The 16,859-nt window shown below is 35.4% G+C and overlaps 1 protein-coding gene across 1 annotated transcript in view; it reads left to right on the top strand.

Annotated features, from left to right (window-relative positions):
- The window catches only part of DGKB (diacylglycerol kinase beta), a 708,671-nt gene that overhangs the window by 151,279 nt on the left and 540,533 nt on the right, over positions 1–16,859 (top strand). The window contains exons 3-4 of the mRNA XM_028164532.2: positions 6,983–7,059; positions 10,496–10,516. Of these exons, the coding sequence (XP_028020333.2) occupies positions 6,983–7,059; positions 10,496–10,516 (98 nt within the window). The remainder of the gene's footprint in view (positions 1–6,982; positions 7,060–10,495; positions 10,517–16,859) is intronic.

Genomic DNA, 16,859 nt, shown 5'->3' with positions numbered 1-16,859 from the left:
TTGGGTTTATTAGGACGTTACCCCATCATAAGTTAAGGAAGATCTGTGCTAATATGTTATGCACATGAATGCTAGTTCAATATTTATATTAGAAAAGTCTCTTCTTTAAAACAGTTGCAGCTAACACAACCCTACTACTACAGGGTTAAAACAGCCACTGCAAAGATGCTTCTGACGGGGCACAGGAAAGATTTCTAGGCCACAAATATCCTTTGTGATAAGGGGGAAAAAATCTCTGCTAGGAAGTCTAGATTTTGAAGGAAACTTTTGAAATCACTCAGTTAAGAGTAGTAAAAGATGACTTTTCTGTGGTCCCATGTAACATGAAGATTAAAGGCATTGGTAGCATCTCTCAAGTTGTCAAAGCTCTCAGTTATCCTTGGAAACCCAATGTCCTCACTGAAACAGGGACCCATGGCACTGTTTACTTTGGCAAATAAAGGACACAATTATTAATTTACAGTCAGTTCTTTAAAAACTTGTTATTGTTAAAAATGACAAATGAATTTTATAAGTCTGATAGTCTTGTTGTTAACCAGTGGAATAGAATAATCTTCTCATAGCGGCTATGACTGTTATTTGGGTGGTAAAACTACTGGCTGCCACCATCATGGGTGGCACTGGGGACTTGCCTTTCCAAAGGCCTCTTCAAGATCAGTAGATGGGTCCGATCCAGGCTCCTCTCAAATTACTGCCTCTGCCCTGGGTCTCAGAGCATGTGAAGATTTTGCTTTTGCCCTTTAAGAGCAGCGTCTCTGTTTCCTAAAGCCCTTCTATTCTCCTGAATGCCAGTCCCTCTAGCCTTCAAAGCCAGATGTTCGACTTTCTGCTGCAGGGCTCTTGGGCTGGGGAGCTTGTTGTGGGACCCCTCACTCCTTGGGGGGAACCTCTGCAATTGTGATTGTCTTCCAGTTTGTTGTTCTTGACTGTACCACATTTCCATCGCTCCCACAGTTTTGTGGTTCCTTCTTTATATCTTTAGTTGTAGAAGATCTTTTCTGCTCTTCTTCAGGTCATTCTCATTATAGTTGCTCTGTAAATAGTTGTAATTTTGCTGTGCCCATGGGAGGCGATGAGCTCAGAATCTTTCTCTCCACTATCGTGACCCCTCCTGTTATATTTCATGTATACATAGAAGATATATCCTTCATCTGTTAATTTAAGTTGGTAAAAAAGCAATAGAATATTTCCATGTACTAGAAAAATAAGTAGTAAAATCCTCTGAACTAACTTAACAAAAGTCATGGACTCCAAAGAAGAAGACTTGGCTGTAATGGAAAATTCTATTAGTTCTTTTTCTAACATAAAGAGACCAGATTTATGTCATATACAAGAATTTGGATCACTACCTTAATCTCTTATCTGTGTGATTTTTGAATAAATAATGACTTCTTTAACCTTGATTGTATGTTTTAAATGGGGAGAAAGTTTGATGAAGTCATAAGGTAATTTTGAGTTTTAAATGACATAAGAAGGTAAAACACTTTGCAATCTCCAAAACACTCTACACATGCAAACTTTAATTCATAGTGTTAATAGTACTCAATACATAAATCGGGTATAGATTCTAAGAGAATTATTATGAGGAGTTCCACACAGGGCAAATTGCTGTTTGCTGTAGTTGAAGGTGGCCCTGAGAAGTTTTGCAGACAAGGTGGCAGGTAAACTATGGCATATATTATGCTCGAACTTCATTTGACATTGAAGGGAATGCTGGGCAAAAAGAACATCATGAGAAAAGGAAGGACTCTGGAATCATGAGATACCGTGGGAATTGGATGTCTATATATTGAACTGTAAATATGGAAGGCACAGAAAGTAAATATCTTTAGGTACATTTGGATCATATTTTGAGACATCTATGATGCCAATAGGAGGAGCTTGTGCTTCAATTCAAAGACAAAAGGAAATATTGAATGATGATGATGTGTTTGAAGTCTGTTTAGGATGGAGCAAAGGAACAGGAATCTACTGGGCACTAGACACTTTGCTAGACACAGTATTTCAAGGTCTGTATCATTATTCCAATTTTAAGTATTAGAAAACTGAGCCACAGAGAGGTTAAATATATGCCCAGGGACATTCAGCCAAGAGTTCTGGAGCCAAGACTCAAACCCAAATTTATCTGGCTTTAAATCTTTCCATTACTCCACAGGGCCTTTGCAATTAATCTGACAAACACATGTTGAGTTTTTTGGAGTAAAGAAGCAAAGAGGCAGTAAAATCACAAGGGAAGCTTATTCAAGATGCAACAGACACCTAAAGAGATAGGAGGTAAACTAAAAGTGTTCTATTTTTTTATGTAGCATTTTTTAGGACCCATTAGCTTGATTCTTCTATTTTCTAATCATTGCCAAATACACTTTTCAATTTATTTTTATGTCAGAATTATATGAAAGGATTTAAATTTTCCTTGAAAATCATGTACACATTCAGAATATTCCTAACTGAACATTTCTGAAATGTAGCTACTTTAACTCTCATGGCATTGGATATTATGTGACTCAGCCAAACATGAGAGGATTCACAGGGAGTGAGTACTTTAGAGGACGTCTGGAACAACTCATGCACTAGAGCAGGTGCTAGAAAGACAAGACAAAATCTCCTCTGTCAGTCCCCAGGTAGATTTCCTCCATTTCAGCATATATCAGAAGTGCTTGCTCAAAAAAATTACTCCTGCTTTTAGGCTTAGTACCACCTTACTTTTCAGATGATGCTGAGAGTGATGGAAAAGACAACCTAAAATGACCCCGTTCTCTTTGTTGTGGTTAATAACATTAAATTACTTCCTCGAAGATGGGTATGCTAGTCAGAAGGCAGCAATTGGTATTCCAGTGTTCTTCTCTAAGTGTTCTGCCCTCGTAGCCAAGGCAAGCATCGTTGACTCTGGAATTAGCCCTCTAATTCAGAATTGCCTCAAGTCATGATCCTCCTTTGCTTTCTAGGAGACCCAATATTTTGTGCTGAGCATCTGTCCTAATCCCTTATCCCAAGGGTTAAAGCAGCTGTTTTAACCTGGCTGCCTGGCAGTTCAGTTGCCAATCTTTTTGGAAGCCGGACCTTTGTCCCATTACAAATACGTATTAACTGTGAATTGATCTCCCAGTTCACAGCTGCCTGACTGTCTGGCTTCCTGCCTGGATTTCTCAGCCCAGAATCTGTCACTGTGCTCTCATACTTGAAGTTCCAATATTAGCTCAAATATGACTGAAACTATGTCTTTCACCCAACTACTATCTATTCATCTAGGTGTCACTTCCTTGGTGTGTCTTGTGCTAGAGGGTAGATTGGACATAGTTATGCATCCTTTCTTCTCTTTGCTACCCCAGTGTATTTTTGCTTTTGTTTTTTGGCCATGCCATGTGGTTTGCGAGACCTTAGTTCCCCCACCAAAGATCAAATCCAAGCCCCCTGCAGTGGAAGCACAATGTTCCACCCACTGGGCTGCCGGGAATTCCCGTCCAATGTTGTTTTGGACAGACAGTTGATTATAATCAAAAGTTAGGAATGTTTATGATGATAGGTAATAAGAACAAATCCAGGAAAGCAACTGAGTTACAAAATAAGTAAGTGTGTGTTCCTATAAAGATACATAGAACACAGCAGTAGGTATTTCACAATCCAGTGCAATTTGGGAATCCAAGCAGATATGTAGACAGTTTACATAAGGAGATTCTGTTTAAATAATACAGGGTTAAGGCAAGATATCTGGAATCCTCTGATGTTCCATGCACAATCTCCATCTATAGAAGATTGGCTGGAAAAGTCAAGACTTTAGTCTCAGGGAGGTTGGACCCAAAAAGTTTACTGGGACATGAATAGAAGAGCAAGATAAGGCTCCAGGTTCTAAACTAGATTGTGAAGTGGGAATTGGATTGTGGGTAAACTTCAGATGTCAAGATGTTAAAAATGGAACTTGAGAATTGGAAAACGAGCAAGTTGAGTTGATGGTGATTCATCTGAATATGAATCAGAGCTTCTTAAATTGTCCCAGACCAAGATCATCACTGAGCCTCAGTTCATGGAAAATGCAGTCACAGAAATAGAGATTTTGGCTCTTAATTCATTAATTTATTCCTAGCGGTCTCCCACTAAGAATATTCCAGTGTAAACTATGACCAATAAACTGTTAAAAAGTGATGTGAATAATTTTGAAGGCTGTTGCTTTCTCCAGGGCATTTATAAATGATTACTGATTGTGTATTCCTATGCATATGTGAAATGAAAAGCCCATCTTCAGGTGGTATCTCTGAGGTTCTGTGGAAGTCCTGTGTATAAGAAACCAAATTTTTCTTCTTCCCCTTCAGTTTTATCATGGAGCCAAGCTATGGTTAAAATAGTCTACTGGGATATATTATTCCAGGATTTGCACGTCTATATATGTATGTCTCTGTAGGTATGTACAGAAGGGTCTGAATCTACATCTATAAACAAGAGGAAGTAAGAGGTGTTCTGCTAACTTAGAATAGTGCTTTATCATCCACAGAGAAGGATTTAAGAGTAAGGAGTCAGCTTCATGTCTCTTTTTAATATAGTACCTGGTCTCTGAAGTAGTATAAGTTTCTGCCAAGGTGCACATCAAAGCAATTACTGTAATTTGTTGTATTTTAGGAATAGCTGTGATTATTTCAATCCCAATATTTATTGCAATTCTATTGTTTCAGCTTTGTAATAAATTGAATGCTGTGCAAAAATGAAAATGTGCATTTTCTTCCGTAGGGAAACCTTCAATCTAGCAAGGGACACAGAATAACAAATTAACCTTGATCACAGTATTGAAAGTGCTGGCAAGATATATAATGAAAAATATTTATATATAGGAATCTGTACGGGCTTCAAGCACGTTATAGTGAGCGCACACACACACGCGCACATGCACACACACCCAGAGAATCTCAACAAAAAGACAAACAACCCAGTTAAAAAATGGTCAAATGGCCAATAAGCACATGAAGAGGTGTTCAAGATCATTAGTCATTAGTAAATGACTACTCAAGTGCAAATCAAAACCATTTTATATCCATAGGATGGCTTTAATTAAGAAACTAAAAAATAACAAGTATTGGCAAAGATACGGAAAAACTGGAACCCTTATACGTTGCTGGTAGTAACGTAAAATAGGACAGCCCTGTGAAAATCTGTTTGGCAGTTCCTCAAAACGTTAAACATAGAATTAACATATGACCCAGCAATTCTCCTCTTAGGCGCATACCCAAGAGAACTGAAGCATATATTTGAACAAAAACACGTATACGTTAATGTTCATAGCATCATTATTCATGGAAACAACTCAAATGCACATCAGCTGATGAATGAATAAGCAAAATGTGGTATATTCATAAAATGGAATATTTTTTACCTGTAAAGAGGAATGAACTACTGACACATGCTGCAACATACATTAACCTTGAAGGCTTTATGCTAAGTGAAAGAAGTCAAACACAAAGACAATACATTATATAATTCCATTTGTATGAAAAGTCCAGGGTTTTGGGGTTTCTTTTGGGGATGAAGAAAATGTTCTGGAAGTAGATAGTGGTGATGGTTGCACAGCATTGTGAATATACTAATAAACCACTGAATTGTATACTTTAAAATGGTTATTAAAGTGGTAAATTTATGTTGTGTGAATTTTATCACAATAAAAAAATACAGTCACATACATATAAAACTAAACAGAATTTATGGTATAAAGAAACAAATTTATAAATACAAATGAAACTATAATTTATAAAATATAGGCATGATGCATTTGATGGGCATCTAAGAGTGAATTTTTTAAGAGTGTTTCAAAAGCTCATTTGTAAATTAGTTTTTTGGGAACTGGAACATGTTTTATGATGATTCAAAAATCACTGAGTCTTGGTGGTAGGCAGGAAAGATTATATTCAAATGCTAGGAAATAATATCCATGCCCTGTTCCCTAATAGGAAACTACAAATCTTTTGATTATTTCCCACATTTTAATTTCAAGCTCTTTTTATCACTGTTATTTAAACTGATTGAATATTTAAATGACAACAGTATTTGTTAGGTGTTGTTTTCCTCTCATTTAAATATATTATAATTCTGAGATTTCTTAGTCAAAACTATATTTTGATAACTATGAGAACATTATGTTAGTAGATTGAATACATATATTTTATTATATTTATATATAATTTTTAAGTCTCATAATATTTGTGTTCTTCCATGACATTATTTCATGCATTAATTCAAGATTCTTTTGTTACCATCTTAATATGATGAAACTCCTGAAAATTATAAAAATTTTGAAAAAACATAATTTAAAATACTTTTCATAACATATCTAAACTTTTTTCTTAATTGATATAAAATAAGTTGAGCTTTATGTATGTTTAGAAAATTCTCTCTAAAAATGCCTGCAAAATACTAAGATCTATCGTTTGCCTCTGAATGGATTCTATTTTTCTTATTTATTCAGCAGGGCTATTATTAGTTAATAGACTGATTCATGAAAAATGCACTGTGTATTGTTAAGTTCAACAAAGAATACCTTTTTTTTTTTAAACTAAGACTATTTCATTAATTTAGAAGTTATGTTATCAAAAGAAAAAGGGAAAAAGCATACTAGCACATTAGTTCGTATAATACATAGGCAGTGTCCCCATTCTTGGTCAAAACATACTTTTTCCTGTTTTGTTTTTTTTTTTTTTTTTGGCCCTGCAGTGCAGCTTGCAGGATTTTAGTTCCCTGATCAGGGATTGAAACTGGGCCCGGGCAGTGAAAGCACCGAGTCCTAACCACTGGACTGCCAGGGAATTACCCTGTTTCTTTTTTTGTGATTGCCTTTTCCAGTTAGATAGCCCTTCAAAAATGGTAAAGAACATTTTGCATGTTTGTCTTAAAATTTAATACCTGGTGATATTTATTTATATTTTAAGAAGTCTTTGTTTCTGGACTGGGTTATATAACCACAGTAGCATATATAAATAATTTGTGTGTTTTCTATTTCTTATAGATTCTACAAAGAAATTAAAAGACGTTCTTGAAGAATTCCATGGTAATGGTGTGCTTGCAAAGTATAATCCTGAAGGGGTAAAACCTTTTTTTCTTTATTTAAGTTTCATATAGATGTTTGGAGGAGGGATTTCTTAATAAAGAGTTCTTGGAAATAGATATTCATATACAAAATGAAATTCATAATGAAATGCTATTCTGGAAGATACATTAAATAGTGTGCTACTTTTTTCATCCAAAAAACGTTTTGCTAATGAAAAGAACATTTCTATATTGTGTGCCTGGAAGTGTATAGATTATTTATAATACATGTTAGGTTCTTTTCCTAAAAGTCAGGAAACAGTTTTAGATAGAACGGGAGAGAAAGTGTGCTGACTCTCACTCTATGACCTACAGATGTTAACCCCAAATGAACATTGGCGTGGGGCAGGCAGTGTTCCCTTGACTGAAGAGAGATTCTGTGATGGATATAACTGGTCTCTTACGTTAAAGAGCAGGCTTGGATACAAAGAGAGGAATTTTTTCTCCTTATCTTGTTTTAGCCTGTTACCAATAAGCTTATGAATCTTTCCCTATAAAAACTTGATGTCCTGTCAATTGCTTTGAAACACCTTGCTTGAATGAATGTCTTTCCCTCCCTAATTATTTGTTAATAACCTTGTCTTTAAGACAAGGTTAGCTGAGAAATGTTACATATTGAATGTTTGATCATCATTGCTGTTAAGTTCTTTTGCAGCTTCACCAAGTGACAGTTGGGTTGTATGGGAGCTAAAAGAAACTGCCCTTTGTAGAAGACTCTTTTGCCTGGATATATTATCTAGCCATTCGTTAGATAGGTTTGTTTGCTGATTAAAATGTGATCTGTTTTTTGTTTTCGTTATCATTGTGGTTTTGAATGTTTACAAAAGCACAGTTCTTGGCTATCCTTGATATTTAACTTCTCTGGGATTCATAGAACTAATATTTTAGTCAAAACCGAATCTCTAAATTCTGACCTCAAAATGTTCATATTGTTTTATAATTTCCTTTTAGTGTTTCCAATACGTACTATTCTTACTCCAATATTTACTATTTTTCCTTCCATATTTTTATTCTGTCTACATTCTGATACATAATTATACCTTTTAAAACTCTTTAACCTAAGATTTATTTTCTTTTTTAAAAATAAAGTTAATGTTTAGTGCCTACAAATGATGCAGAAAATAGACAATTTAAAGCTACTCCCATTTGCCTATATCATGAGGGAAAAAAGCAGACATCTGGCCTACATTTTCCTCACATTTTATTTTCCTAGATGCTTTAGAGTGAGAGAAAGAATGTTGGCAGATAAATTGGTAGAACTGAAAATCTCAAAGACCGAGAAAGCAGGGTTGGAAAGGTAAAGATGACAGCTTTACTGAATTGCTGTAAGACCCCAAAAATTCATTAATATTTACATTTCCCAATCATAGTTGAAAACATGCATGTTATCTAATCTACATACAGAGAGAAAAACAGTTTTTTCCCCCTAAAGATAGCTGTTGGCTATAAATTCAGTTGGAATGTGATCTTGTTTGCAAAGTAGACTTTTTGCTTCAATTATTTCTTATTTAAAGGACTCTCAAGAATTAGTCTTACTGATATTTTATGTTTCATGAGGATTATCAGTCACCATGTACTGGATTTATTGAGGTAATTACTAGACTCATTGTTAGACACACATATGATGTCAGCCTTTTCAATAATGTAATACCTCTCCATAAGTGCACAGATCTGCTCTTGAAATGCATTATTAAAATAATGAACAGTTGAAAAACAAAAAAGTTAGATCTCATTAAGACCCAAAAGTATTTCTAATTTAAGAGTGAAACCACTCTCAAATTTTAAAGGCATAGATGACTGACTACCTAATTGATGTTCAGTTGCACAAGAAAAATTAGAAAAGTGATTAATCTAGTCTTGCTTTAGAGTAAATGACTAATACTTTGTTTTCTAAAATGGAGATGGCCTGTATTATCCATATAAAATGTATTTGCAAAGAGAAAACAACCTAAATATCTCTCAAATTGCTTCTCCCCTTTACATAGCAAAGCTGCTTAAATAGTAGATGCATTATTTTTCTTATGATTCACTTGAACTACTGAATTATAAAAGCTCTGTGTATAAAAGCTTAATCCAATGAAAATATGACCTGTTTAAGTCTATTTGAATAGAGGAGAAATGTGTAATATATGGATGACTCATTTATTTTTAATTCCTGTGGGGAAATAAATGACAGAATCATAAAATATAAATTTAAACAATGGCTTTAAAGACTCTTTAAGAATAAAAACTTGAGAAAGGTGTTGAGATAACCAAACAAATATGATTATAAAGTTTTTAAGTAAAGAAACTCATCTTAAGAAAAGTAAAATGACTTTCCCAAGATTAACCATCTAGGTTTGTGACAATAACCGTAGTTAAAATCTGGTTGTCTCGGATCCCAGTTTAGGACATTTCCTCTTCACTTAATTGGCTAGGCCATTAGAATGAGAGGGAAGACCTGAGGAGATGAGAAGGATAAGGGGAAGGGAAAGGTATTTCACATGGACTGAATGACATTGCATGTCATTGCAAGCATTACATTGCTTCTGTAATGAGCATAGCATGTTCCATTGCACATAATTATTACTGACTCATGCCCAACAAGGTAAGAGATGCCTATTAGTTTCCACCTAATCTTATGTGGACAATATAAAGAGTATGATTACAGGTAGATTGTAGTGGCCATCCAGGCCACTGTGAAGGCCATGAACCTTCATACTATGAAGGCCATGGACCTTCATAGTAAAACACACTCAGAACATCTCAGATATAACTGATTCATGAGAGTCATAGAATTTTATACTATGAGAAAGAATCAGTTTGGCATTGCATATATAAATATTTTTTCCCTGGATTTCAAATTCCACACCAAATTATTTCATTGACCTCTAAAGAGATGGGAAGAAATTAAGCAGTGGCTTATGTATGGAAAGATATTTGTCTTTAAAGGGGTGGAGAGAGGCTAGGTATGTTATTCTAATAGAAGGAAATAGGAGTGGGGAATAAGTACAATCGAATATATCTTTATATATACTGTTATATTTTCACATTCTTCTCTGGAAGGTTTTAATTATACTGTGTGTGCTATTCATTATATTTATCTCATGTCAACTAGAACTGTTTGCTTATTACATTCTAAGATTGATTGATTCAATGATTCTCAAATTTTAGCTGGCATCAGAATCAAATGGGGGATCTTCTTAAAACAGAGGTTGTTGCCTCCTCACCTTAGTTTCTGGAATGGGGCTCAAAATTTTCTATTTTTATCAGTTTCCCAGCTGATGCTGAAGCTGCTATTTTGGAACCACATTTTTAGACCCATGGATCTAGGGTATGCTTTAAAATCAATCTGTAAACTTGACTTTTTAGTTAAATTATCAGCAATATGAGATGATAAGTATAAATTATCTTACCTTAACGCATGTATTCTTTTCTTTCCTTGCATGCGCAGAAACAAGACATTCTTAAACAAGTAAGACATTTTCTTTTCTATTAAAATCTGTCTTTTCTTTCTTTATTCTGGTGTGAGCTATGAATTTCTTATCCATATCACTGAGCTATACTTCTGTACCAATAAGATTCATATAATATACAATATTAACTGTAATACTTATAAAGTTATAAGTGACTGATATTTGTTTAAATTAAAGATTCAAATGGAGGAGCTGATACCTCAGTAGAATCAAAAAGGGTCCAGAGTGCAGGCTTCAGTTTTGTAGACTCTTGAACTTAATTTTCTAATTTCACCGAAATATAATCAGGCTCTGGTAAAATGATCTATTTAATGAAAGTCTTAAATTACTATTTTACAGTGGGAGATTTAATAATTGCTTTTAAATGAGATGGATAAGGACTTTTTAATTGGTCTACAGTGCTGTTAGAATCTGTGAAGAAAATATGAGTGAAAAGCTCTTGATTTTAGCCCTCCTGGGAAAAAGAGCAATCCATCTGTTGTTTCAACCACTCTCTCCTAGTAAAGTCCATTTTGTCAAGGAAGTTTTAGGTCCATAGTTCTGTTGGATACCTAGAATTACAACACATTTTTGAGTTCTCTAAATGGATGTTTATATCCTACTGGGAATATATCTTACTAAAATGCATGAGTTGTCTAAAACCATAACATTGTCTCCCTTGGACAATACTGGATATGTACTAGTTGCTTCTTATTCACAAGTTTCCCTGTTGTTTCAATGACAACAAGCACTGCAGTTTCATCCCCAACATGTCCCAGTACAATTGATTACATCAGAATGATCTTGACTGACTTAGACACTGGTCCTACATACTACAGTCTCCTAGGATGAAGCACAACTGAAATGGCAACTCATTAACAGTGATGATTTTTACCAGCCCCTTTCACAGGATGACCTTTCCCTGATCTCATCCCTGACCTCTGTGGAAACCTACTAGCTCCCCCAAAGACAGTCTACATGAGCTTTATGTTATTAGGAGGCAACTCCTCAGAGTAAACATTTGCTTTTATTAAGCAGGCCCTAACTTTTAAAGGGCATTTGTTGAACACCTTACTCAACAAACACACCATTCTGCACAACCTTCATCCCTGCTCCAGGCTGTTTGAAAACTGGTGGCAAATGAGCGTCTTTTCTTGGGGTCAGTAGAATGAGCTTCTTCCTTCCTTTTCCTGGCTCAGCCTTTGTTCCATATGCAGTTGTTTAGTAGGGAAGCAATTTCAGTTGCAGAGTAGAAAGAAAGCGGAAAGCTGAGGGTAGCCAAAAGGAAAAAGAATAAGGGCATGCATACTTATTACTCTATGTGTGTTCTTTGTTTATCAGTGTTCTGTGAGTGTAGGGTTTTCTTTTTACATTTCCTGTCAGTAGATGATTCTTGGCCTAAGGCTGAGTTAAATTTTCATAGCTCCCTGGGCGTACTCTATCTTTGTACTCAGTACTCTGTACTGGGTTTGTGTTATTCAGACAAGTGAGTTGCTTCAACCCCTTAATAAGAAACCTGGGATTTCAGCACCTACATTTTGTAGTGCTGCTGCCTAATGTATATTTGAAATGTCTTTAACAAGGATATTGACACTATTATAATTATTAGCAATGATATAAACACCCTTGTATTGTAAGCTATAATTGTACTTCCAGAACCAAATTCAACCTTTGCCATTAAAGAAAGCACCTGGAAAGTATAACAGAGAAAACATGGTCTTAGGTTTCCAACTGAACTGAGTTCAAATCCATATCTGCCACATATGAGCAGGTCTTGGACAAGTTACTTCATCTCTCCTAGCCTGAGTTTGTTCACCTATAAAATGAAGAGAGTATTGGCTCTACTGAGTTGTTAAAAGGGTTAAATTCTAAAGTATATGCAAAATACTTGAAGTCTCTGTCTGCCAGGTGTTCCATTGATGTTTTGAGGCAGTGGCTGTGGATCACACTGTAAGGAGCACCATGATTTCATATGAAAGTTCTGGAAAATTTATGAAAGGTGATAGGGAGAATATCTGAGACACTCCAACCAATCCTGTAACCTTGATTTTCTCAGAGCCTCACTTTCCTCATCTATAAAGTAGTAAATATAACGCTGTCACTCTGATGTCTTTCCCAACGCTAAATTAATTTCCTTCTACCGTGAGGTATGAGTGGAGGACATGACATGTGATTTGCTTCCCCTACCAGGCCTGGTTGCAATCCAGAGTGCTGTCCTGGCGGGAGTTATTGTGTCTGTTGTATTTGCTCCACCTCTCACAACTGCATAAATGCCAGGACAATTAGTTAGCAAGGAATGGATGTAACATGTTAACCAGTATTTCTGCTTCTCTTCCCTATTACTATCAGCACAATTTCAGTCATCTTCCTCCTCTTATCAAAGCTACAACCAGAACACAGTTTCGAAAACATACCAGCAAATTGAAGAATAAAATGCCTACTACAATTGTTATTAACCCAATTTTGACTGTGTATTACTTATTGTTGAAATACATAGTAACTTTTATTTCGCCATGTTGCTTCAGTTTTTATGCCTTGATACTCAGAGAATTGCTCTTGCATAGAATGGAACGACATCCAACAATTTGAGAAAATATTTGCATGGCTACTTGTGAGATTAATTAGTTATGTCATAATTAAACAAATCAAGTTGAATAACTTCTTGCAGGTTTCTTTTAATTGCATTGAGGATCAAATCTCAACATTTACCAAAAAAAACAAACTATTTTATATCTATGAAAACATCTTGAATTTGAGAACGGACCATCTGCTACATCTATCCAAAATTGAAAGCTTGGATTAATGATTTGACTGCTTCAAGTGGCTAGGTGATATCTGTTACAGTTGATATGTCACAGTTGATCCATTTCTCCCTTAACGTTCTGTAATAAATATACAGAAATTTAACAATAGGTAAATATTTAGGGTATATAAAATACAGTTATACTAACTGCTTCCAATTGCTTTCTCTACAGATGAGTTTTAAAAACAAGGTTAAATAATTTGAAAAATAAACCAGTAACTCTCCTGAGTTTAATCATAACAGCTAACTTTGATATGCAGTATTTAAACATTCTGTGTAGGTTGCTCTTTCATTTCTTTCATAACATTTATTAAATAATTTATATGAGTTAAAAATCAGGTTAGAGAAAAAGTGATGCTGGGATCTTCAGGTGATCTTTTTCACTTCTTCAGGGACAAGTAGAGCAAACTCTTTAGGTGCTTGCTACAACTAAAACTTATCTTAAGGTTTGTATGTTGTTTTTGTTTGTGTGTTTTCATCAACAGGAATAATTTTTTTGAGCAGAAGTACGTTTAAGGATATTAGGGGAAAATGAATCTAGAGATTTGTGTAGAAAGGCCTAGAGTGTCTAAGGATTTTAAGGCTTTTTTTAATAGGTAAAGAAAATCATGAATGATATTCCTAAGATCAACGAGTTAAATTTTCCACTTAGGAAAATACTTCTAAACCATTGTGAACAACAGGCTTGAGTTAAAGAGAAGACCAGGTATGAGTTATTGAAGCAGTCCAATCAAATGATGAAAACTGGGAGGTCAGTTGGGGTTGTAATAGAGGTCGGGGGCAGAGTTAGAACACATTGCAGATATATGGTCAAAAGTAATAGGTTACAATTAGTATGTCAAAAAGAGTTACAGTCAACTCAGTTTTCAAGATTGTGGAACTGAGTAGAGATAGTTATGCCATTACTTTTTATTTTTATACTTTATTTTATTTCCCTTTTTTCTCTAATGGCTAGTTTATTGATACACTAGTCAATACATTTGATGGTGATAAACCAGTTGTACTAGGTATGAATATTGAAAAATCAAAATCTGTCTATAGAATTATACTTTGATTAATTATAACATAGTAGCCTTTGAAGTCAGAAATATTTAGGTCCTTGCACTAACTAGGAGCTTTTGGCTTTGGGCAATTTGCTTGACTTTTCTGAGCCTCAGCTTTCTGTCTATAAAATAGGAGTGACAGTAGCATTTACTTAAGGGGTTATCCTGAGGATTGAAGTATAGCATACATGTAACATATTAATATTTAGTGCAGTTCCTGGAACACAATAACGTTTAGAGAGTTTCCATTATATGCAACAAACATATTAAGCAAACACCTAATTTTATTTTTCCACTTATGGATGATAGAGTGTATCACTAACTATGAAGATTAAAAGGAGATATTGGAGGCTTTAAGAAAGAGTTTGGCATAAAAGCATGCACTGGTGAGAGAGAAATATACAGAAAGTGAGAAAAGCACTTGGAACAAAAGTAATTGGGTTGCATCCCAAATGCATTTATTGCATGTATATTATATACTGGATATTGTATCTGGACCTGTGGGAGAAATAGAAATGGTCAAGATGATCTTTGCTATCAAAAAGTGTCAAACTATTAAATAAATTTTCAAATTGCTGACAAAATGCTTCAACTCAGGGAATTCTTAAGCCCTGAATTCTTAAGCCTTTACCCAGTTGTAAAGTGTCAATCCCTCACTCTCACATGCTGGCTGAGTATTTCCTAGTCTGTCTTCTACACCTTCCCATCTTGATATTTCTCACAATAATAACCCTGGTATATTTGGACCTTGATGGATTAGAAAGAATAGAATTTATAGGATAGTATATATTTGAAACCATTCCAAATTTTTGGTTATTTTGTTATCATTAGTTTTGTTGATTTTATTTTATTTTAGTCTGCTACAATATTAAATATATAGTCATATGCTATTATACTTTAAAATAATCTCATTTGAGGTTTATTAAGTGAAACAGTATATTGATGCTCAGAAGCTTTTTCTATTTATTCTATTTCACAAATTCTTACCATCCTACCTGAATCGAGTTTCTTTGTTGCTAGATTTCCTACAAAGAGGTAATTGAGTGAAATTGTGCTATTTTTTTTTTCTTTTTTTGCTATTCCAGTGTCCATACTTCAAATATATAAGGAGGACTTACAATGTAAAAGACACTGTTTTAAGCACTATGTGATGCAGTGTTGTGTTGGATCTTATAGTCTAGCAGGGAAGAAGAGATACTTGTAATTCTGCCTGCACACATACCTTCATTAAGTGAACTCCCTTTGGAAATTTTCTTTCAAAGTAAAGATGCAAGTAAGCAATCATTAAAAACTGACATTATTAATGAAAATTATATATGCATAGTTGTTCCCAAAATCTTTATTGAGTTTTATTTTTTGAGGAGAAATAACTTTTAGAGCATTTGGTGTGTGCCTCAGTAACAACTCACAGCAGTTCTAGTGACAGCACTGAACCATAGGCAAGACAACGTCCTACTCCGTGCAAGTGGATTCCTGCTAAGTACAAAATGTAGTTGGATACAGACTTTGTTTTTTTTTTTTTTTCAAACATCTTTATTGAAGTATAATTGCCTTACAATAGTGTGTTAGCATCTGCTTTATAACAAAGTGAATCAGTTATACATATACAATATGTTCCCATTTCTCTTCCCTCTTCAGACTTTGTTTTTTTTTAAGTAGAGGGAAGGATTTTTTTATTTTAATTTATTTTTTTATTTTTGGCTGTGTTGGGTCTTCATTTCATGCGAGGGCTTTCTCTAGTTGCGGCAAGTGGGGGCCACTCTTCATCGCGGTGCGCGGGCCTTTCACTGTTGTGGCCTCTCTTGTTGCGGGGCACAGTCTCCAAACGCGCAGGCTCAGTAGTTGTGGCTCACGGGACTAGTTGCTCCGAAGCATGTGGGATCTTCCCAGACCAGGGCTCGAACCCGTGTCCCCTGCATTGGCAGGCAGATTCTCAACCACTGCGCCACCAGGGAAGCCCTGGATACAGACTCTTGATCACAAGATATACTGAAAATCACGATAAAAATAATCTGCTTAAAATTCTTCCAATCCATTATTTGTATTTCATAATTACTAAAATAACTTGGAGTAGCATTGTTTGTTATTCTTGCCATTTATCGTCTTACTGAAAAACATGTTTCTAATTTTCTCTTTACTGAGACTTAATAAATGTTAGTTTTAGGTAAAGACAAGTACAACTAATAAATTATGCACCTCTGAGGTAGTACAAATAATTTCATTTGCCAAAACTAAGTTTTAAAAATCCAGTGTGAGGGCTTCCCTGGTGGCGCAGTGGTTGAGCGTCAGCTTGCCAATGCAGGGCACGCGGGTTCAAGCCCTGCTCTGGGAAGATCCCACATGCCGCGGAGCAACTAGATCCGTGAGCCACAACTACTGAGCTCTGCGCGTCTGGAGCCTGTGCTCCGCAACAACAGAGGCCGCGATAGAGAGAGGCCCGCGCACCGCGATGAAGAGCGGCCCCCGCTTGCCGCAACTAGAGAAAGCACTTGCATAGAAACGAAGACCCAACACAGC

This window comes from Balaenoptera acutorostrata, chromosome 7 (assembly GCF_949987535.1).
Source record: "Balaenoptera acutorostrata chromosome 7, mBalAcu1.1, whole genome shotgun sequence".
In the NCBI taxonomy this organism is placed as follows: domain Eukaryota; kingdom Metazoa; phylum Chordata; class Mammalia; order Artiodactyla; family Balaenopteridae; genus Balaenoptera; species Balaenoptera acutorostrata.
This window is presented reverse-complemented; position numbering and strand designations above follow the sequence as displayed.